The following is a 25,159-nucleotide window of genomic DNA, read 5'->3' as shown; positions in this document are numbered from 1 at the left end:
GGCCCCATCCATCCTCCCCTCAATACGGTGCAGTCATCCTGTCCCCTATGCAGAAAAGCATCCCCAAAGAATGATGTTTCCACCTCCATGCTTCACGGTTGGAATGGTGTTCTTGGGGTTGTACTCATCCTTCTTCCTCCAAACACAGCGAGTGGAGTTTAGACCAAAAAGCTCTATTTTTGTCTCATCAGACCAAATGACCTTCTCCCATTCCTCCTCTGGATCATCCAGATGGTCATTGGCAAACTTCAGACGGGCCTGGACATGCGCTGGCTAGAACAGGGGGACCTTGCGTGCGCTGCAGGATTTTAATCCATAACAGCGTAGTGTGTTACAAATGGTTTTCTTTGAGACTGTGGTCCCAGCTCTCTTCAGGTCATTGACCAGGTCCTGCCGTGTAGTTCTGGGCTAATCCCTCACCTTCCTCATGATCATCTATGCCCCACGAGGTGAGATCTTGAATGGAGCAAGGGAGATTGACGGTTATCTTGAACTTCTTCCATTTTCTAAAAATTGCGCCAACAGTTGTTGCCTTCTCACCAAGCTGCTTGCCTATTGTCCTGTAGCCCATCCCAGCCTTGTGCAGGTCTACAATTTTATCCCTGAGGTCCTTACACAGCTCTCTGGTCTTGGCCATTGTGGAGAGGTTGGAGTCTGTTTGATTTAGTGTGTGGACAGGTGTCTTTTATACAGGTAACAAGTTCAAACAGGTGCAGTTAATACAGGTAATGAGTGGAGAACAGGAGGGCTTCTTAAAGAAAAACGTACAGGTCTGTGAGAGCCGGAATTCTTACTGGTTGGTAGGTGATCAAATACTTATGTCATGCAATAAAATGCTAATTAATTATTTAAAAATCATACAATGTGATTTTCTGAATTTTTGTTTTAGATTCCGCGTCTCACAGTTAAAGTGTACCTATGATAAAAATGACAGACCTCTACATGCTTTGTAAGTAGGAAAACCTGCAAAATCGGCAGTGTATCAAATACTTGTTCTCCCCATTGTACATACTGTATATATGTCTTTACAGTTTATTCATTCAGCCTAATCAATTATACCTGCAGACCTTTAGTTAAGACCTTTGTCATTTTACCAGTCTGAGTATCTGGTGTCTTTTCAGGAGATACGTGTCACTACCATCTGTCCTCCTTCAAGGGGTTCAATGTCTATCCGTTCTCCTCTCCACTGTCTTGCACACACCCTGGACGTGGAAACCAGTTCACGTGTTACTTCATTGTAATGTAGCTCCCCCCCCCATCTCTCCACTGTCGGTCGACGTTTAAACGTTGCTGTCCTCTCTTGCCTTCCAGATGGACCCCGTGCAGAAAGCTGTAATAAACCACACGTTTGGAGTGTCCATCCCTCTGAAGAAAAAACAAGTCATTTCTTGTAACATCTGTCAACTCCGCTTTAACTCAGATGTAAGTACAGTATGAGAAACCCTCTGGAGAAGAGACAGTGTGGTAACCTGTAGATGTGTACCGCATTTCTTTGGTTGTATGTGTATGTATGTGCCATTATACCACACTATGATATACTTCTGGTAGACTGCTTACGTCACGAGAAACCTCAGAGAACAGAAAATGTAAAGATAATTCAGATTAAGGTATATCCTCATACAAACCATATCTAAAAAATCTTTGAGATTTGGAATAATACAGAATTCATAATGGATTATTTAGTGGATGTGTTTTGTTTTCTTTGGATCAAGCTGAGACAACATTTTAGTAAAAGTTGTTTTAATGGCCATTGGCTGTTGTAGTATAACAGATGTGCCTCAAATGAGCCTATATCCAAATTAAACCAGGCAATGGCCACCCTACAATGGGCTGAAACATAGCTGTCAATGTGCTGCATGTGCAACGGTTTCTTATTGTTTTCTAGTGCAGTCCAAACTATTACAGGACAGATGGGAGCTTTACACAGGTAAACCACAGTTCTGTTCTTCTGTACATTTCCTTTAGACACAACCATAATTTGGCTACTTTGTAGTAGTTTGTAACAGATGAGACACTAGAATCCTGTCCAAAACACAAGAGTTGTGGTTCTGGGTGGTGAGATAACCAACTGTTTGGCCAGTCTGTAGTGGTCTCTCCCATGGGTAAGTGGTAATAACCTGGGATGGCAGATGTCCCAGGCTGATACAGGGGTCTTACTGTGAGAAGTATTCAAAAGGTGGTCTGTTGCAGGATAATTGAAAAATGTCTGGTTTAGAGCTTTGATGGGTCTTAATGCTTAATTAATTAATTATTATATAAACACACTCTACTCCATCAGACCAAAAAGTGACGAGCAAAACCTACCTATTTAACCAGGTAAACCAACTGAAAACCAGTTCTCATTTATATTGATGTCGTGGCCAAATGTATTACAACTGCAAGAAGAAACATACAGTTACATGAATATAATAAAAAAAACTTGAAAACAAACAGAAGTAAGTCAATATTTTACACTGAATTAGGTGATACATAATTTACTGATGGAATAGGTGCATAGATTACCATATGAGCTAATACTTTTAATTACAAAAGTATTGAGATTACATAAATACAGTTTGGTAAGGTGTTTAGCAGGTAAACCAATCAGATAGTAGCTAAGAGACTTTAAATTACTGGCTCTGACTTTTGCAATTCATTCCGATCACTGGCCAGAGAAACTTGGAAAGAGTGACAGTCAAAGAAGGTGCTGAGAGATGACCAATGTTAGTTATCTACCATTCTGCAGCCTGCTGTTAGGTAGGCCGATATAAAGGAGCGAACTGAGGTAAAGAGGGGATTTGCATTAGATGGAATTGTAGAAAAGCTGTGGGTCTATATGTGGCTAATAATTACATTAACTGCCATCCAGAGCTATAGAGTTTCTGAGAGTAATTTCTGATCATCTACACACAGAAAGCCACTCGAGTTTTATATCCATTGCAATTGCAAATTATATCTTTCTAATTGCTTTACAACAGTCCTATATTAGCTTTACAATACCTTAATGAAAATGCTTCTAATCACTTATCTCCAATGAAATGATTAAAGTATAGGCTACCTGAACAATCCCCCCATGCCCATGTATCTGTCCAGGGCTTAATGTCGTGACAATTAGCCAGTTCATTATGCTGAGCTCTGACCAGACAAGGATAGGCATACAGAAAAGACAGAGGATGTCTGAAATAACTTGACCTGAAAAAACTGCAAAGTGTAGCAGGTGTGAATTATAGGATATCATTAGGATATTTGTATCTCATCATTTTGGATTTAGTTGGTATTTAAACATTATGACACTGATATGTTGTTAAAGTAAATTCAATGATCTTTCTGAACAAGATGGCAACAGTCACATGCATAATATAATTGATATAAAAACAGTTATTTAAAGAATGGCCACCTGTGGCAATTCTTAACTTTGAATGCCTCTGATAGAGCGATTCAGGATAATTGTAGTGAGAGATGGAACAGGCATGTGACAGGGACTGCAAGGACAAAGGCTGATAGGATCCAGATCGTCCAGCCCAGTAGATCTGTATGTTTCTAAATGTTGGAGCTCCTTCCAGACCTCATTAACCTGAACTGGATCAAATGAGGAATGGAGGTGATCCAGGGGAAAGCTCTACATGGAATAGGAGAGTTAGTGCAGGAATAGGCATCGCAGATTTGAATGTGTGGCCGGCCTGAGCAAAACAATTATTTAGGGCCGTAATTATTTAAACTTTAACAGTGTTTTGGACATTCAGTGTTGTAGGATGGATTTTCCATTACATTTTAGTGTGCCAGAAAGTTTTGGTGTTAGATCCACAGGCTGCATATTGTACTTTGTAAAAACCTGCCTTTGCTTTCCTAATTCCTCCATTATTTACAGCAAGTAATTGTTTGAAACCATACCTTGCTTCAAAGTAGCCTAACCAGTTTCCACTATCAATTGCTATTTATAAAACTAGAGTGTTCTCTGAGTTTTTAATAAACGTTCTAAAAGCAATCTAAAGGCATACAGTGGTGCTTAAAAGTTAGTGAACCCTTTAGAATGTTCTATATTTCTGCATAAATATAAAACATCATCAGATTTTTTAGAAGTAATCAGATTCTTTGAATATTAGACTTGGTCATTTATTTATTGGGGAAAATAATCCAATATTACATATCTGTGAGTGGCATAAGTATATGAACCTTTGCTTTCAGTATCTGGTGTGACCCCTTTGTGCAGCAATAACTGCAACTAAATGTTTCCTGTAACTGTTGATAAGTCCTGCATGTTGGCTTGGAACAGCTTCAACTCTGGGATGTTGGTGGGTTTCCTCACATGAACTGCTCGCTTCAGGTCCTTCCTGAACATTTGAATTGGATTATGGTCAGGACTTTTCCAAAACATTAACTTTAATCATTCTTTGGTAGAACAACTTGTGTGCTTAGGGTCGTTGTCTGCCTGCATGACCCACGTTCTCTGGAGATTCAGTTCACATACAGATGTCCTCAGATTTTCCTTTAGCATTCGGTGGTATAACTCAGAGTTCATTGTTCCATCAATGATGGCAGGCCGTCCTGGCCCAGATGCAGCCAAACAGGCCTGAACCATGATACTACCACCACCATGGTTCTACCACCACAATGATACTACCACCACCATGATACTACCACCAGCATGATACTACACTACCACAACCATGATACTACCACCACCATGATACTACCACCACCATGATACTACCACCACCATGGTTCTACCACCACCATGATACTACACTACCACCACCATGATACTACACTACCACCACCATGATACTACCACCACCATGATACTACACTACCACCACCATGATACTACCACCACCATGATACTACACTACCATGTTTTACAGATGGAATACATTTTAATGCTGGAATGCAGTGTTTTCCTTTTGCCAAACGTAATGCTTTTCATTTAAACAAAAAGTTCTATTTTGGTCTCAGCTGTTCACAAAAGTTTTTCCAATTACATTCTGGATTGTCCACTTGATCTTGAGTAAACTGCAGACAGGGAGCAAAGTTATTTTTGGAGAGGGGGTGACTTTCTTCTTGCAGCCCTGCCATGCACACCATCGGTGTTCAGTATTCTCCTGATAGTATACTCAGGAACATTGACATTAGCCAATGCAAGAGAGGCCTTTTGTTGCATAAAAGTTACCCTGGGTTCCTTGGTGGCCATGCAGATGATTACACGCCTCACTCTTGGAGTGATCTTTGCCGTACTTTTGCCATTCACAGATATGTAATATCAAATCATTTATATTATCAAGTATAATAAATAAATGAAGAGAGGGGTGGAGCTGTCAACTGATCACCACCTGGTGGTGAGTTGGATCTGATGGCGGGGGAGGAAGCTGGACAGACTCGGCAGACGTCTGGCCGAGTCTCCTGTCAGAGAGATCTTAAACTCACACCTCCGGCAGAGCTTCGACTGGATCCTGAGGGAGGCTGGAGATATTAAGTCCGAGTGGACCATGTTCTCCACCTCCATTGTCGAAGCGGCCGCTCGGAGCTGTGGCCGTAAGGTCTCCGGTGCCTGTCAAGGTGGCAATCCCCGAACCCGGTGGTGGACACCGGAAGTAAGTGATGCCGTCAAGCTGAAGAAGGAGTACAATCGGGCCTTGGGGGAATCTCGGTGAGGCCATGGAGAAGGACTATCGGCTGGCCTTGAAGAGATTCTGGCAAACCGTCCGGCGTCTCAGGAGAGGGAAACAGTGCCCTACCAACGCTGTTTACAGTGGAGGTGGGCAGCTGTTGACCTCAACTGGGGATGTCGTCAGGCGGTTGAAGGAGTACTTTAGGGATCTCCTCAATCCCGCCGTCACGTCTTCCATTGAGGAAGCAGAGGCTGAGGGCTCAGAGGTGGACTCGTCCATCACCTGGGCTGAAGTCACTGAGGTAGTCAAGAAACTCCTCGGTGGCAAGGCACCGGGGGTGGATGAGATCCGCCCTGAGTACCTCAAGTCTCTGGATGTTGTGGGGCTGTCTTGGTTGACACGCCTCTGCAGCATCGCGTGTGCCTCTGGGATGGCAGACCGGGGTGGTGGTCCCTCTTTTTTCAGGAGGAACAGTGTGGTTTTCGTCCGGGCCGTGGAACACTGGACCGGCTCTATACCCTCTACAGGGTGCTGGAGGGTTCATGGGAGTTAGCTCAACCAATCCACATGTGTTTTGTGGATTTGGAGAAGGCATTCGACTGTGTCCCTCGCGGCATCCTGTGGAGGGTGCTTCAGGAGTATGGGGTCCTGGGTCTTTTGCTAAGGGCTGTCAGGTCACTCTACGACAGAAGCAGGAGCTTGGTTCGCATTGCCTGCAGTAAGTCAGACTTGTTCCCAGTGCATGTTGGACTCCGGCAGGGCTGCCCTTTGTCGCCGGTTCTGTTCGTAATTTTTATGGACAGAATTTCTAGGCGCAGCCAGGGGTCGGAGGATGTCAGGTTTGGGGACCACACAATTTCGTCTTTGCTCTTTGTGGATGATGTTGTCGTGTTGGCCACTTCAAACCTGGACCTTCAGCATGCACTGGGACGGTTTGCAACCGAGTGTGAAGCGGTTGGGATGAAAATCAGTACCTCCAAATCCGAGGCCATGGTCCTCAGTCGGAAAAGGGTGGCTTGCCCACTTCAGGTTGGTGGAGAGTTCCTGCCTCAAGTGGTGGAGTTTAAGTATCTAGCGGTCTTGTTCACGAGTGAGGGAAGGAATGGAACGGGAGATTGACAGATGGATCGGTGCAGCTTCTGCAGTAATGCGGTTCGATGTATCGGTCTGTCGTGGTGAAGAAAGAGCTGAGCCGAAAGGCGAATCTCTCAATTTACTGGTCAATCTACGTCCCTACTCTCACTATTGGTCATGAGCTTTGGGTCATGACCGAAAGGACAAGATCCTGGATACAGGCGGCCGAAATGAGCTTTCTCCGCAGTGTGGCTGGGCGATCCCTTAGAGATAGGGTGAGAAGCTCGGTCACCCGGGAGGAGCTCAGAGTAGAGCCGCTGCTCCTCCACATCGAGAGGGGTCAGCTGAGGTGGCTTGGGCATCTGTTCCGGATGCCTCCTGGACGCCTTCCCGGGGAACACCTAGGACACGCTGGACTACGTCTCCCGGCTGGCCTGGGAACGCCTCTGTGTCCTCCCGTAAGAGCTAGAGGAAGTGTCTAGGGAGAGGGAGGTCTGGGCATCTCTGCTTAGACTGCTGCCCCCGCAACCCGGCCCCGGATAAGCGTAAGAAGATGGATGGATGGATGGATGAATAAATGATCGAGTATAATATTTCTGGTCTCATTTGTTTAATTTGGTTCTCTTTATCTACATGTAGGTTCCTATAATCTGATGTTATAGGTACATATTTACGCAGAAATATAGAAAATTCACAAAGGGTTCGCAAAGTTTCAAGCACCACTGCACATTTTTACCCTAATTTTCATAGTGGGTAATGTACTAACCAAAGGGGAAACACTGCAAGAAGTATAACTGGATGAATCATGGGGCTTGGTTATGTTCATTTCATTTGCTTACCATTTAATAATTGAGGAAATGTTAAACTGGCACCTGTCATCATTCCTCACACTCAGTGACCATCTTGACATGCACTCAACAGGCTCCAATTTTAATTCCCATAGACATGACTCTTCTTCAACATACTTAACTCCTCCAACTAGGTTTGAGTCTTTTAATGATGTCGCATGTAATGAAATATAATTTTAGTAAAGACTAGAATTGGTTTGGAATGGTGTTGTCTACTTTATAAAGTAATGTACTTCTGTGTCTCCCCCAAGGAGATTAATGGTGTCTGCTGTCTACCTGATCTTGCATGATTGATGTTACTTTGTTTACTGTCCTACTCCTCTAAGTAACAAGGTGTATTATGTTGTTTTGACGTGACTGGTAGTTGCTTTGTGTCAATAATGTGTTCTCAATTAAAGTAAATTTATAGCATACATAATAATGACTGACATTCATTTAAACATGAATGTATTTATGGTACTAGCTTTTCCAAGTGATTACGCCTAACTGTGGTATTCTACATTTTATGGAGGATTCCTAAAAATTGTTTTGCCCAGAAACCCAGCTCTGCTTGTGCTGAGAACACATGCAACAAAGAGTGGATCTGTTAACAGTTACTCCTTTGATACTTCTTGCTTCACCCACTGTGAACTGAAAATCAAGAGATAGGGAGATCCTTTACTTCTTTTGAAAGCATTCTGCAACACTTATAGTGAATATGACTCTTTAAATTGTCATGACGAATGAAGAGTATATTGGAATGCATATTGCAATGCATATTGGAATGCATAATTGGAAAGCAGATGGGAATGGACAGCATATTTCAGCACTGGCATGCACCTAGAATCCAAAAGGCACAGAGCGGAAGAGGCGCGCTGTTTAGACAGGGTATAATTTTGGAAGCAGCCTTTCAATGTAGAGTTTGTTAACGTGATGTGATATTAGCAATCCACAATGTGTCTCCCAAAGTTCACTTTATTCCTAATAATGAATTCAAATTATTTGTTGCCAAAAGTAATCACACTTATGTAGCACGTTAAGCACCCGCATAAGGTTAGACTTAATATCACCCACTGAGAAGAGTGTTTCGAAGGTTAGCATAGGACAGGCATACATTCTGAAGTCCTTTAATTGGACTGTGTTCATAAAGTCGTATGTCCACTTGGTGCTGCCACTCAGCTTCTTCTCTGCCTTGTAGTCTATGCGGTTCTGGCAAGACATATGTCTCAAGCAGGCTCATTAAAGCACCAATACCTCCCCTTCTCCATCCTGCTGCTGTTGCGAGTTTAAACCTGAAGAGTGTAATTTAAGACCTCTTATTGTGAGCACTGTAGCTGTAGCTGGTGTAGCGTCGGCTATGTCATCCAATCTTGCAGCCAGAGGGGACAAGTGGAGAACGGTTTGAGCAGACACCGGTGGGTCTAAGCACCTCCTTGATGAGATTCTATAATGTCTCATAGTCCAACATGGCTCCCTACTGCCTGCCTACTGTGCTACTTGTGCATAATAATGATTAAAGTCGGCAAGTCAGGTCGTCTCACTTCCTAGTCACGTTCCCTAAATCATCTAATTTGTAAGAAATGCGCTCATTTAAAAATGCAGTCCATGTTTTCTGGCCACTGGCTGTTGAAGTGTGTTCTCGAGCGTCCTGACATATTGGGTTCTATGTCATGTAAGGGCCGATGTCATCAGAACCACTTGCTTTGAAACTTGAAATGTCTTGGTTAGCTTAAGAATGGTAGTGATTTTACTTACATATCACGCGCATACAAACATCATATTAAACACCCAGCCCATAATATTAGTCCCAGACTACAGATATACAGTTTTTATACAATTACTGTCCCACTTAGAGCCGATATATAGCAGTCATTCTCTACTATAGACTCACACTGAAGACCCAGATATACTTTAGACTCAGACATAATGTTGATGCAGACTGGAAACCAGTCTCATCCTATAGACTCATACTGTAGACCCAGATATACTATAATGTAGATGCAGACTGGAAACCAGTCTCATCCTATAGACTCATACTGTAGACTCGTACTATAGACACATATTTTAGACTCCTGATGTAGACTCTGACGTACTGCTGTAGACTGAAGAAATGTTTTGAAATGTTACTATAAAGAGTAAACTGCACCAACGGGTTTGTATTGCTTGAATGGAATTCTGTTTAGAATTGCAAATGTTTTAAACCCAAGTTATTGAAGATGCACTTTTGACTTTGTGATGAGAGAAATTGCTTTATTTTAACAGTGTTTTAGCTATCTCAGTTGTTACGGTTTTTAGTGGAATGTCAAAGAGCAATACCATTTAAGCTGGGGTTTTTTTTTTACATGGAGTGCACACTAGAAATTGCTTTTATCACATTTCCATGTTGATCCCATATAACACGGCCCTTAGCCATTATATCATAACTGAAAGAGCATTCAAGTATAAATGTCTGTGGAATTCTATTCCATATGCACTATGTTTGACCATGACTGTATGTAGGGAATAGAGTGTCTTTTGGCTATGGCACTATGTAGGGTGCCATTTGGGACAGCCTATAGAAATTAATCATATTAGTAAGAGCCTGCTGATTCATGTGACTAGCAGTGGTTTATATTCCTATAAAATAAATGAATTTGGTTTATTACTTCATAAATTGTATAATTCAGTAATTATGCTTGGGGCTGATACCACAGGCAAACTGACAGGTCAATAAAATGTGTTCATTGTGAGTTTACTCCTACTTTGTTGACCTCCTCTTGATGCACCAAGGATTACAAACTAAAATAACTGATCTCTGAGAATCTACTGACGTACGACCTAATTTACCAACATCATGATTCACAACCCACGGTAGTTTCTGCTAGGTTACCGGTCTGGCAGTGGAACAACATCCACACCACAGCAAGGGATGGAATATGAAGTATAAGTCTGAACAATACAGCTCCGGAAAAAATGAAGAGACCACTGCACCTTTTTCTTTCCTCTCCAAAAAAGTTGAAAAGGAATATTTTTAGTGAGGAACAGAAGCGTTCAATTTGCAGTGGTCTCTTAATTTTAACCCTTCTGTTCCTCACTCAAAACCTTCCTTTTCGACGTTTTCGGAAGAAACGTGGTCAGTGGTCTGTACATTTTTTCTGGAGCTGTGTTTCAATGCATTGAGGTCAGCTTTTAAAGAACAAAGAGAAGTGATGGTCAGTACCCCGTTATAGTCCACCCTGTCTGTCCTCAACCTCTTTGTTCTGAATTCTGTATTTTTAAACCATATGAAAGCAGTACAGCCACTGATGAAATGACAGTTACCCTGCAGCCATGTCACTGATGTTTCCTCATCTCCAGCTAGCTATCGTGTCCCCTCTCAGTGTGGGTGTGTATGTGTATGTGTATGTAGGTGGGTGTCTGCATCTATCATTCGTCCAGATAAGCTAAGTGCCCTAACTCGGAGGGCGCTCCATGTGAAATGTACCTGAGATGGTAGATAGGATTCAAACACAATCTGCTATGCTCATTAAAACATAATGATATTGTTGAATGAGAAATGTAGATAAGAGGGATAAGGCATGATATGTGACAGGTCCTTATTGCCTTCATTAAAATTGACCTGTAATACACCCCTAAAATGAATTAGTTCTACTAATATTTGCCAAACCCTTTAAGATACTTTTTGCTTGACTGATTGAGCTTCTCTGGTTCATCCAGCACCCATAAGGAATTTGTTAAAAGCTGACTATACAATTAAATTGATAATTTTCCTGGTTAAAAACGGATTTATCTATACCACTATACTATACACTTATTTTTTCTTGACTATTATTGAGACTATCTGGTTACATTAGAATACATTCTCAACCAGTAACAGGTAATGAATTTCCAATACATTTAGATTAAGATGCGGTTTTCCAGGGCAAAAAATATATAAATATTACAATGTCTACCAATGTTTTTAGAGAAGCAGCTAGAGCCCCAAGGCAAAGTGGCATGCATGGATAGTTCAGAGACTGTGACTGTGGTGAAAAGTGAAAGAACGATACTAGTTGTGACAGCTGGCGTGAAATCCCAGAATATTCATATAGCATAATTGGCTGATTCATCTTGCATAGTCAGTGATTTAGTCTGGAGTCACACAAACACGCTCAAACACACACACACACACACAGACACACAGACACACACAACACACAAGTGAAAGCATACTACCGTAGAAGTATGGGTCATAAGCATGCAGGGGAAGCATCAGTTCATACAGGACAGTCATGGGCTGGCTGTCTCTGACAGACCTGTTTAGCCGTGTACACCAATCATTATGACCACTGACAGGTGACGTGAATAACACTGATAATCTCGTTATCATGGCACCTGTCAGTGGGTGAGATATATTTGGCAGCAGGTGAACATTCTGTCCTCAAAGTTGATGTGTTAGAAGCAGGAAAAATGGGCAACCGTAAGGATCTGAGCGACTTTGACAAGGACCAAATTGCGATGGCTAGACAACTGGGTCAGAGCATCTCCAAAACTGCAGCCCTTGTGGGGTGTTCCCGGTCAGTAGTGGTCAGTACCTATCAAAAGTTGTCCAAGGAAGGAAAAGCGGTGAACCGGCGACAGGGTCATGGGCTGCCAAGGCTCACTGATGCACATGGGGATCGAAGGCTGGCCCGTGGATTCTGATCCAACAGACGAGCTACTATAGCTCAAATTGTTGAAAATGTTTATGCTGGTACTTATAGAAAGGTGTCAGAACACACAGTGCATCAGAGTTTTTTGCGTATGGGGCTGCGTAGCCACAGACCAGTCAGGGTGCCCATGCTGACCCGGTCCACTGTCGAAAGGGCCTACAATGGGCATATGAGCGTCAGAACTGGACCACGGAGCAATGGAAGAAGGTGGCCTGGTCTGATGAATCACGTTTCCTTTTACATCACGTAGATGGCCAGGAGCGTGTGTGTCGCTTACCTAGAAAACACACAGCACCAGGATGCACTATGGGAAGAAGGCAATGTTCTGCTGGGAAACCTTGGGTCCTGCCATTCATGTGGATGTTACTTTGACACATAACACTTACCTAAGCATTGTTGCAGACCATGTGCACCCATTTATGGCAACGGTATTCCCTGATGGCATTGGCCTCTTTCAGTAGGATAATGTGCTCTGCCATAAAGCAAAGATGGTTGAGGAATGGTTTGAGGAACACAACAACGAGTTCAAGGTTTTTACTTGGCCTCCAAATTCCCCAGATCTCAATCCAGTCAAGGATCTGTGGGATGTGCAGGACAAACAAGTCTGATCCGTGGAAGCCCCACCTTGCCACTTACAGGACTTGAAGGATCTGCTGCTAACATCTTGGTGCCAGATACCACAGCACACCTTCAGAGGTTTAGTGGAGTCCATGCCTCAATGGGTCAGAGCTGTTTCAGCGGCAATAGTGGGACCTACACAAGATTAGGCAGGTGGTCATAATGTTATGGCTGATCGGTGTGGAAGGGACATGCAATGTACATATATATATAATATAGACCCATCATGCAACCAGCTGTATTAAATTTAATGTACAATCCTATTATACATTAAATCAACCTGTTAAATCAACCAATGCTGGTTTGCAAAGTAATGAATAATTCCTACTTGAATTTAACTGGAGATCCAGTTTATTACTTAGTACTGTAGTTAGTTATGAATTCCTCCTGGCAATGCTCATCTGTTGTACAAATAGAGCTGTCAAAATGTGAAATGCACCTGCATTTTTCATGTTCTCTACTGTTTTTCATCTGACTGGTTGTCAGCATGGTAGTTGTTCCAAATGGAGCCCAAATCACATTTTCTATTGGAATATATATTCTCTAAGACAAGAAAACCCACTCAGTGACAACAATAATGACAACAATACAAAATGGGCTTGACACATAACAGCAATACAAGCCCCACCAGACACATGGATGGGTGTGGAAGTGAAAGCACCAGACACCACCAGGATCAGTTAGCAGCTCAGAACTAAACGAAATACAAAAAAGAACACAACCTTGTTTCAATAAATAGTTGTATGAGATTGAGAAAAACTGTAAAACACAGAATCAGTCAAAAGTGTGAGTACACCTGGGAAAATTATTGAACGCTATTTATCTGTGCAGGAAGTGTTTCCTTTACTTGGATTTAAAAAATGTATTTGACATTAAATAGAAAACAAATAAACCATAACCCAATAAAATGTACTTTTACTTTTAAAATGTTTTCTTAGGTGTGGAATTAAAATCTTGCTTAGGGACGTGTATAAGAATATCAGTGTGCCATGGCCGTCTATAAAACACCAAATTATGCAATTTCTCCTGGAAGATTGTCAGTGGTGTTTCATCCCTTCAGTGAAGTTCATGTCCGGGTGCATAGAGGTTGTCGTGGTGACTCGTGGGGGCACATCGCCTAATTAAGATGCTACGTTGGATCTATATTTTGGCAGATTTTCAATCTCTTTTTGGAAAGGCAAATCATGGTATCAGTACAGTTACATTGCCCGAATCTTTAACTGATGTAAAATTTATTTAAAATAATAAATGTGAAATAAATATGTTTCTTAAAAACACGTGTGCCAGAATTATTCTGGCACCCCTAGATATTCTTATCAGTAAAATCTAACTGAATTTTATCCCCATTCATATTTTACCTTTTTAAGTAAACCTGAGTGATTTGGAAGACTTAATTGGTATGCCATTAATTCCTGTTGCACTGGGGTGTAAATATGAGGTGACATGCAGGCCAAATCGCCCTTAGTCAATCATCATTATAGGAAAAGCCCAGGAATACTGAAATATGATGTGTGACAAAAGGTTGTTGAGCTGCATGGGTTTTGCCATGGCCCTCCCAGTACCCTGACCTAAACCCCATAGAAAACCTGTGGGATAAGCTGAAGAGGAGCGTCTACAAGTATTCTCCTCAGAATCTGGAGAGATTCTATGTGGAGGAATGATCTTACACATTTTGTCATATTACCTCTGGCCTAAATTAAAGTCATATGTAAGATTTTTTTTTTTTACTTCAATTAAAGGGTAGATTTTTGTGAATATTTTGAATTAAAGATCAAGAAGATAAACCATAAAAGGTTTTTTCACCACGTGTTTTGCTCATATTTACCAATATTAGTGGAGGGCACTGTATATCTCGTTCAACAGAAAGATTAATTCACTGTGCTTTCCCTGTCTTACCCATGACTGTGGAAGATGTAATTGCAATCCATGATGTGAAACTTCAACCTGCTGTGTGAGAAACAAGCCTGACAATTTGCCTTTTTTGCTCTCCCTTCTTAGAGCCAAGCCGAGGCACACTACAAAGGCAGTAAACATGCCAAGAAGCTCAAAGCACAAGATAACACCAAGAAGAAACCACCAAAGAGTTCCCCTCCTCCTCTTGTTCCTTCCCTGGACAGAGCAGTAACAGTAACTACCACCACTTCTACCCACTTGACTAGCCCTCTCACAGGCAGCAACTCTGACCAAGCAGGTATATGGAAATGTCTGTTGTGTGTGTAAATCTTTTTTCTCATAAAATCATGAAGACTGAGGAATGCCTTAACCAACTGGATAACTCATTAACAGGCATTAGTGTGACAAGTGCCATGCTCGTTATTGAGTTTAGATGGGCCATTACAGCATACAATTACAATTTTTACAAACAATGGAGTAAAAGAAAGAGCTCTGATGGAGTTTGACAGTTGAACTAAGCCTATGAGGCGTTAATGATGTCTGTGTAAGTAATAATCCAAAAAGGGGAGTATAATATGTAAACTGCATACCATGGCTAAGAGCTGTTCTTAGGAATGACAAATCGTGGAGTGGAAATACACCTCAAACCCCCAAGATGCCTTATTGCTATTTTAAACCAGTTATGTAATAAGAACCGTACAATGTTATGCGATGTCATTCCCCTGGTATACATAAGAACCAGTGCTGTCAAGTCAACCCATTTACCTGACTCTATTCACAATACAACATGGATTTGCATGCCTTTAGTCTTTTATTAAATATTGACAACATATTAAAATAAATGTATGCCTTATTGTTCGTTCAAATGTGGTTGCCCTGCTGGCTGGCATACATTTTTGGTGCTTCCTAGCATGCTCGGCAACTTGACCTAACTCAGTCACTTCAAAACTAGCAACTAGAATAATATTGACCAGCTGCATTTTAGTTTGTTCTAGTTTTTTTAGTGGAATTTAGTTGGCTAAATCCGTGAAGGTGATAATTATGTTGATTCTCAGGAAAGCTGATTGTCTTGCACTGTGGCTGCACTGTTCACACCATTCCCTCATGATTGGCTACAAGCAGGGGATTTGGCATTTCAGAAGGAAAACGAATCTTCCCAGTTCAGATGTGCATACAGTTAGGCTTAAATGTACCCTGCCGTACTAAATGCTAAGCTAACAACAATGTGAAATAACATGCATGTGGATAAATAAGGGATGTAATGTGAACACTAGGAAACTCTTATGGAGTGATTGTTTTTAGATGGAACAGTTGGAAGGCATGCAATTGTTGTGTCTGTGATGGCCACTACAACACGGCTTGGAACGCTGCTTGGCATCCACAATCCAGAAAAAAAGTTTTAGACGGTCTCATATAGTGCAGCTTTAAGTTAATCGGCATTCAAGATACAAACCACCCCATTTATAATCTTCAAGAATCAGTGTGTATATATGGTGTGATTTATTTACATACACATTTTTGTTATATACTGTTTTATAAAGCGTCATAAAGGAGCAAACATTAAGGTGAAAAATCGAATGCTTACACTGTGCTCTGCAGGAAAATCATGAACAGCAGATAAAATAAAAGAACTGCTTTACAATGCAGGGAGATATAGTCGGAATAGACCACGTATGGTAATCATGTATTACTCACTGAGGCCCAAAATGAAGCTTCAATGCAGTGTTTTGTCAAATGTTAATTTGCAATCATATCTTTTGGATCTTGATATTTAAAGTCACACTGTCCGACTGTGATGGCAATTTTATCGATCAGAACTCTTTAAGAAGGAAGTACATAGACGAAATACTCTTGGCACCAATTAACAGTTTATTAAATCATTTGCAAATGAGAGAGATGCGTCAAACGCTAACAGACATAATCATCCGAGGAGTCTCTAACTCCATACATGAACAATCCGTATTTATTACATAGAAAAGGGGTGTGTTAAGATGCTGCCATCTGTTTACCCCAAAGGGCGGGCTGTCCCCCCACCTTATCCTTCTCAACTCCTGAGGAGACACAATGTCTGGATAGTCAACAGAGACACTAAAGGGTTATACAGATTTACGAGTACCCCTCTAATCCACCCGTGCCGGTCAAGGATGTCTCCTATTCAAACACCAGACCCCTCTCGGCATCTTTAACTAGTAACTCATTCATACATGTATAGGACGACAAAGAATACATCCTTCTTCTAGGCTGGAGGACATGGACTAAATACCTAATAATCCTCTGATATTATACAGACGTGTGTCACAATCAAAGTACAGATTTACATATCAGCCAATGGAAAGACAGACATTTCTCAAATGCACCTTAGTTCAAAATTTCCATAACACGACCCAGCGGGAAGTTAGAGAGTTTCAGTATTTGCATTCCAAATGATCTCTGGTCAACACTATACAGGGAATATGGTGCTATTTGTTATGCTATGTCCGGGAATGATGTTGATCTTTACTGGGTTTCTGGCAAACAGTTTAGAACTAAATCATAACAATTTCTAGCTTCAGCAGTTTACATAAGAGGCCCTCTTTTATGTAATGTCTTGAAACGAAAGAACACAGTATGCTAGATTATCTTGGTAATGGTGAGCTCTACAGATCAGCTCTGACCCTTTTCCTGTTCCAAGTACTGCAGATGTGTATTAAAGGTTTGAGTCTGACTGGGTGAAATTATGGCGTCTCTGGGAAGTAGTTGTTCCTTTAATGTTTTGTAGTCTAGATTCAGTTCAAAGGAAACACACTGATCCAAACATGCACCAATATTTGTTCATATTTCTTTGATGTCTTTCCTTCCATGTCTTATCTGCAAATGAATAGCCTATGTTGCTTTGAGATGCTAATGCAGTATAACTAACCATTTTCTAGCTCCAGCTGGGGAGACATAGTTAGGATATGTGACATTAAGTTCACTAACTGGCTTCAAATAGTAGAAGATACAGTGAAAATCAGTTTGAGTGAAAACAAGATGTAGACCCAAGATGGTAACATGTTGATTGTAGATGTCATAATTTGAAAATCAGTCCATGGAGAACACACACCTTTTTAAGAGGATAACAAATGCTAGGTTACATCAGTATAAAAGTTACAGTGTATTTTTAACTATAGAGCATCTCACCTGTAACCGAAAGGTTGCAGGGCAAATCTCTGAGATGGAGAAGTTGAAATATCATTAGTTCTGTCTTTGAGCAGACAGTTAAACCATTTGTTTGGTTAGAAGCAGAAGTAAAATTTCAGTTGGACTCAGTTGTGTTTATTGGATGACTGTATTAATAGAACGCAGGGCAGTGAAGCATGGCTTTGGAGGGTGGGCGTGATGTGAAACAAGGGGTGGAGGGGTGAAGGGGTGAGACAGTGTGGGAGGGTGGGTGTTCAGAAAGCGTGGGTGGAGAGTAAGGTCTTCTCAGTTTCAGAGTAGAGGGTGCAAGAGTTTAACAGCTATGCTCTGGGACACATGGACGCACACATAAAACACACTAACACACAAACTGGAAACACAGGCCCTCAGTCTGGCTGTTACTGCGAATGAGCTGTTGTAATGTGAAGAGGAACTCGCCCTCCCCCAAAGATCTTACACTTGCACAACATCTATGCCCACACCCACATAAAATATAACAATATATATCGCCAGAAGATGTGATAATCTTAGCTCCCGGACTAACTGCCAGATGTTGTGTTTGTCTCTCTACACCCCCCCCATCCCTTCCTCTCTGTTCCTTGATCTCAGAGGATATCTTTGTGGCTATCAATGCAATGGATAAAACCTTGGCTTCTCCAAGCGCTTTTGTCCCCATTATCTCCAACTCCTCTTCCACGGATGCATCCGCAGCCTTGCCCGTCCCCAGCCTCTGTAGTCCCATCCTGTGTGGCCCCACGCCCGACAGCCCTCCTTCGTCAGTACAACCACAGGGGCTTGTCATGAAGAGCAACAGCAGCGCCAAGGCTGGGCTCACATCACCGACCACTGCGACTTCAACAGGGACTCAGCCCACTCCAGAATCAGAGGAGGAAAAAGCCAAAAAGCTCCTCTACTGTTCGCTGTGCAAAGTGGCAGTTAACTCTCTGTCACAGCTGGAGGCCCACAACACAGGTAGGTTCCCACGCCTGCTTCTATTTGCACATTGTTGTGGTAATGTTACTCCCCTGAAGTCCCCACAAAGATAGTTTAACCTGAAAAAAACTGTCCCCCACAAGTTTTTTTTTTCCTACCAGGAAAAGGTTGATTTCTGTAAAAGGGGTTAGGTTAGGTTTAGGAAAAAAGTTTGGGCAAATTGGGCAAAGTGTTAGGTTTAGGGTTAGGTTATAGGGCTCAGTTAAGTTTTGTTGAATACACCAAATTGAGGAATGCAGGTTTGTGTCATTAATGATGTGAAGACTATTACCTTAGCAAAACACTGCAAAGGTTAAAGAAAGCTTCAGAATGTTTTATGAAGCTCAACCTAAAATGTTCGGTCCATATTTCACAATCAACCAGTCTAGCTCAAGACAAAAGTCAATAATTTCTTTCTGTTTATGAGGACAAATGATGTTCGCCCCACCAGGGTGGTATGATTTGTATAAATAGCCTACAGTGTTACAAAATAATCTAGATAATTTCCGTTGGAATTCAAAATCCTGACTTATTCAAATGATAATACGTTTTGTTTAACTGTGCGCAGTGGAATGTAAGAAAAATGTCAAAGAAAAAATAGAATTAATTTGCAGGTGAGACCACCATCTGTGAAACCCTAAGCGGTAATCTTCCATTGGAAAGAATACAGTGGGCAACCCTGCTGACTGCGGAAAATGGCAGTTTCTTAAAAAATGTAATAAATGAAGAAAATCTTTAGCCATTTACTTTTCTTGAAACAGTAGTTTATTGCCCTTAAACATGGACATGTCCACATATAGTTTTGTTCCAAATGCTTTTTTATAGATTTTAGGGTGGGCATCTTGCCCATGTTACATACAGGGCAGCCAATTACATGGATCTTTCATGCAGTAGAGCACACAACACTAGTGCACATATAGTTTCACCACCTTGGCTTTATAGCTTAAAAACAAGGTGTTAAATGAAATGGATTTTTTTAAATTGGACTTATTTGCATGCACTCCAAAAGTCTGACATCAATTTGGCTATCGGAAGAATACCCTATTGCATGAAAATATATTTTAAGCCATGTAATGCGGCACTAAAATGGATGCATTTCAATGAGAGCTTCTCTTCTCTTTACTCTTTGTGGAACCGAAAACACTTGCTAGGGATGTGACATTAGAACGTTTGAACCTGTCTCACTAGGTGGCCAGCTATCTAACAGTTCTATCCCCAAGAACTGTTGGAACGAAAACCAATTATTATTTTGAACACTTATTCTAAGTCGTTACATTTCATTGTGTTTTAGTTTTGTCTATTATTGTTCTCAGAGTACAATGTACTAATTCATGTTTATGCCCTTTCTTTTGCCCATTGAAGGTTCCAAGCACAAAACTATGCTTGAGGCAAGGAACGGAGCAGGTCCAATTAAGGCCTATCCCAGACCTGGCTCCAAGCTCAAAGTCCAGGCAACCACGGTGCTTAAAGGCTCTGGCCTACAGAACAAGACTTTCCATTGTGAGATCTGTGACGTCCATGTCAATTCGGAAATACAGCTCAAACAGGTACTATGTTACAGCCTTTACATGTCTGTTTTCTGAAAATTCTTAAAACCAAGACCTTATACCACTTTTAATTGTCTTGTGTGTCCATGCAATCTAACTATATGTATTGTGTAATGTGTACTGTATATACAGTGGATATAAAAAGTCTACACACCCCTGTTAAAATGCCATGTTTTGTGATATAAAAGATAAATCATGTCAGAACTTTTCCCACTTTTAATGTGACCTATAATGTGAACAATTCAACTGAAGAAAAAAATCTTCAAGGGGGAAAAATGAAAAATAAAAACCTTACAATAAGGTTGTATGGCACAACAGAGACATTACCAAGAACTGGACGTCCCTCCAAAATTGATGAAAAGACGAGAAGAAAACTGAGTCAGTGAGGCTTCCAAGAGGCCTACAGCAACATTAAAGGAACTGCAGGAATTTCTGGCAAGTACTGGCTGTGTGCTACATGTGACAACAATCTCCCGTATTCTTCATATGAATGGGCTATGGGGTAGAGTGTCAAGATGGAAGCCTTTTCTTACAAAGAAAAACATCCAAGCCCGGCTGAAGTTTGCAAAAACAAACATCAAGTCCCCCAAAAGCATGTGGGAAAATGTGTTATGGTCTGATGAAACCAAGGTTGAACTTTTGGCCATAATTTCAAAAGGTATGTTTGGTGCAAAAACAACACTGCACATAACCCAAAGAACACCATACCCACAGTAAAGAATGGTGGTGGCATCATCATGCTTTGGGGCTGTTTTTCTTCAACTAGAACCGGGGCCTTAGTCAGGGTGGAGGGAATTATGAACAGTTCCAAATACCAGGCAATTTTGGCACAAAACCTTCAGGCATCTGTTAGAAAGCTGAAGATGAAGAAATTCACCTTTCAGCACAACAACAACTCAAACCACACATCCAGATCCACAAAAGGATGGCTTCACCAGAAGAAGATGAATGTTTTGGAAGGGCCCAGCCAGAGCCCAGACCTGAATTCAATTGAACATCTGTGGGTTGATCTGAAAAGGGCTGTGCCCAGGAGATGTCCCCGCAATCTGGCAGATTTGGAACGCTTTTGCAAAGAACAGTGGGCAAATATTGTCACGTCAAGATGTGCCAAGCTAATAGACTCATACCCAAAAAGACTGAGTGCTGAAATAAAATCAAAAGGTGTTTCAACAAAGTATTAGTTTAAGGGTGTGCACACTTATGCAACCAGGTTATTGCATTTTAACAGGGGTGTGAAGACTTTTTATATCCACTGTATTTGGATAGGTCTCTACCACTTTTTGCCCATTCTTTGTAAAATTTCTCAATCTCTGTCAAGTTGCTTGGGAACATTTGGTGAACAGCAATTTTCAACTCTACATTTTTCCCCCTCAAAGAATTGTTCACGTTATAGGTCACATTAAAGGTGGAAAAAGTTCTGACATGATTTATCTTTGTCTCATTCTTTTGCATCACAAGAACCTGGCATTTTAACAGGGATGTGTAGACTTTTTATACACAACAGTCTACAGTATATCTACACACTATATAGACTACCGTACAATGTTTGGGGTCACTTAGAAATGTCCTTGTATTTGAAAGAAAAGAAAATGTTTTGTCCATTAAAATGCGATTTCAGCTTAGGTATTACGTTTAAAATAACATTTATATTTGGGGCAAAGTGTTAGAATTGGGGTTACTTTTAGGTATAGGCTTTACTGGTTAGGTTTAAGGTAAGGTCTATGAATAACATTTTGGTTGTTGAGTTCAAGGTTAGGGCTAGGCATATATGTTAGTTTGTTGTATTTTTTTGTAGATTAGGTAAGTTACAATATAGTATAGTTAATATAATTTCAAAAAACATTCGGGGAAGTCATTTAAAATTCAGCGAATAGGGTGCTATTTGGGACCCATCCTTTTTGTTGTATTTTTTTTTCAGCACATCTCCAGCCGAAGACACAAGGATCGAGTGGCAGGGAAACCCATGAAGCCCAAATACAGCCCTTACAATAAACAGCAGCGCAGCTCCACAGCCATGGCTGTATGTATCGTCTATGTTTTCATTGAAGCCTTCCTGGAGCACTTGCTCAGACTTCAAGGAATAATAGTTAATACATTGCCTGGCAGTTACTCGAATCAGTGTTTAAACATACTGATGCATCAATTGCTCTAAAACAAGCCTCATGCATCTATTGCTTACACTGGCTCTCCTCATGGAAAATAAGGGCTTGTTATTTTTGAAGCAATTTAATGAGAATTACTGTTTTATCAGTTAATTTACTCTTATGAACCCTTGTTTTTTCCTTTCCTCCAGGCCAAGCTGGCTCTTCAGAAGGACCTGGTGAAGCCTATCTCCCCTGGTGCTTTCCTCTCAAACCCCTTCTGTCCCACAACCGTCCCCTCCATCTCCCTGCACCCGCGGCCCAACACCTCCATTTTTCAGACTGCTGGCCTGCCGGGCTCTATGGGCTCCATCCCCTCCTTCCTCCGGGCTGCTCCAGGCCCCATCAGGCCCAACTCCAGCTCCATCCTCTTTGCCCCGTATTGATTCATTGGTCATGACACAGTGGACAGAGAATGGGAGAAAATGGGCGGTAACAGAGTGAAGCTCTGGGGGCTTGGAGGGGCTGGTACTGATCTGCAAGTTAGTCCAGTAACAAATACTGGTCTTGTCTCCCATCGCGAAATGTTTCACTCCTCAGTGATTCGGCAAAGAGGGAGACAGAGGCAGCACAGAGGGAAACTGACATGATCACAGAAACATGGGACCTCTAACTGCGTGGAGCAGTAAGTGCACTGCCTATTGGATGATGTCCTGCTGCAGACAGTACCTCCCCCGGCACACTCAACTGAGATGACTACTGCACTGCCAAGCTTGAATAAACAAGAGTGTATTTATTTGATTGAACTTGTTTACCTTTGCCTGTCTGCCTGTGTTTCCCTGAGACATGGATTGCAGAGGTACAGTGCAGTGGGCCCTGTTAGACTACTGTGGGTCCACGTATTGGATTCTTGTGGAATATTAATGAGCATCAAACAGCTTCCTGAATGACTTGAATTAGCATAGTCTTCCTGTGTGATTAAATGAATGGACAGTTCCAGCTAAATGTGTATGACCATACCGCACACGGCAATTTTTCAGTTGTCGCTTGATGTCATGAGTCAGGGACTGAGCGTCAACACGTTTTGGCCTCTGTTCTCTCTGTGCTGTGTTAATCAAATAGTTTGAGTTTCACAACATCATCAAATATTCTGGATTTTTGCTTCACTTTTGAGACTGCAATTTACAGTAGATAGGCATTGTAATACATTTCTTAGTAATATCATTCCCATTATCTCAACTCTCTTGGTTTCTTAGTGAGGGACACATTTTTAGATTTTACCCTTACAATCTTACAGTACATTGTTTCTGCAGTATATTATGTAATCATGAGTCATTATTTTCTTCGAGAAAATGCAGAATATATTTGTTTTAATCATGTTTATCTAGGTTTGGGATCATTTCCATTTCAAATCAGTGAATTGAGGTAAAAATTCATTAATTTCAGATCTCTTTCGGAATTTACAATAATGAAATAGTTTTGACCCGAAACCTGTTTGTATCACCCTGTTGGGTAACCATGAGCCTTTCATTTATATCTTCATGTAATATCGTTCATTTGAAATGACAACAATATGTTGTGGCTTTCTGATGCAATAATGTACAGTATTGAATTTGTAAATCCTCCATAATGTTTATTTTATTGTTTACCTTCCATGTTGCTATACTCATTGTTTGTTACAGTGGGACCGAATGACAGAGGTAGAGTATTTGTATTTTTAAAGTTAAAAAAATTAACAATCCACACCTAGAATGACTTTTTAAAGATGGTAGGATTTTTTTAATGGAATACATTTAGTACATAAATACAGTACTGAACCAAAGTCTTAGGCAACTTAAAGACGAACTAAGGCCATTTATTTGGATAGTAAGTGTTTATATGAAAGAAAAAAAATATTTATACAGTTAAGCCCAAAATTATACAAACCTATGCCAGATTTTGAGCCATTGGGAATTTTTATTTGACCATTAGGTTTCTTCTGACTGGAAATTACATAAACTAGTGAGAAAACACAGTAAGACATTGTGCTGGGGATACAAATGAATAATGTAACTAATTCAGTTTTTTAATTTTTTTTATGAAAAATGCCATATCCAACATTATTCATACCCTTTGAAATTTCTATACCATATAAAATGTTCTTGTAATTTCCACCATGAGAGAGCATTCTAATTACCTATACATTGAAAACTAGCTGAACAGCAGTAGTTCTCTAGTCTGTTACTAGTCAACTGCAAGTCATGGCTAAAAACAGAAATAGTTACGTTATTCATTTGTATCTCCAGCACAGTGTCTTACCGTGTTTTGTCACTTGTTTATATAATTTCCTGCCAGAAGAAACCTATTGGTCAAATAAAAATTCACTATGGCTCAAAAGTTGGCATGGGTATGAATACTTTTGGGCTTAACTGTATATACATACATATATATACATTTTTTATTAATACACTAACCACCCAAATAAATGGCCTTAGTTCGTCTTTCAGGTGTCTAAGACTTTTGCACAGTATTGTGTATATGTATATATATCAGTAACAGTCAAAAGATTGGACACTGTCTAAACTTTTTGACTGGTACTGTATATTCATAGAATGCTACATTGTCTTACATCAGATAAAGCCACAGTAAGTGGTGTAGTGAAGGGTACATACAGTTTTCCAACCCTTTTTATTTTGCCTGAAATTTTACCTGCCTATTTTTTTATTTTGCATGACAGTTTATCCACTTAAAAAA

General features: G+C 40.9%; 1 protein-coding gene across 5 annotated transcripts in view; it reads left to right on the top strand.

Annotated features, from left to right (window-relative positions):
• Positions 1 to 24,704, top strand: part of znf385b (zinc finger protein 385B) — a 107,814-nt gene extending 83,110 nt beyond the window's left edge. For all 5 annotated transcript variants that reach the window (XM_020054560.2, XM_020054562.2, XM_020054561.2 and 2 more), the window contains 6 exons: positions 1,312 to 1,422; positions 14,773 to 14,965; positions 18,436 to 18,798; positions 20,161 to 20,345; positions 22,264 to 22,365; positions 22,639 to 24,704. In XM_020054560.2, coding sequence (XP_019910119.1) covers positions 1,312 to 1,422; positions 14,773 to 14,965; positions 18,436 to 18,798; positions 20,161 to 20,345; positions 22,264 to 22,365; positions 22,639 to 22,872 — 1,188 coding nt within the window. In that variant the 3' untranslated portion in view covers positions 22,873 to 24,704. The remainder of the gene's footprint in view (positions 1 to 1,311; positions 1,423 to 14,772; positions 14,966 to 18,435; positions 18,799 to 20,160; positions 20,346 to 22,263; positions 22,366 to 22,638) is intronic.
• The last annotated feature ends 455 nt before the right edge of the window (positions 24,705 to 25,159 follow it).

The sequence above is a fragment of the Esox lucius genome, chromosome 16 (genome assembly GCF_011004845.1).
Source record: "Esox lucius isolate fEsoLuc1 chromosome 16, fEsoLuc1.pri, whole genome shotgun sequence".
In the NCBI taxonomy this organism is placed as follows: Eukaryota; Metazoa; Chordata; class Actinopteri; order Esociformes; family Esocidae; genus Esox; species Esox lucius.
This window is presented reverse-complemented; position numbering and strand designations above follow the sequence as displayed.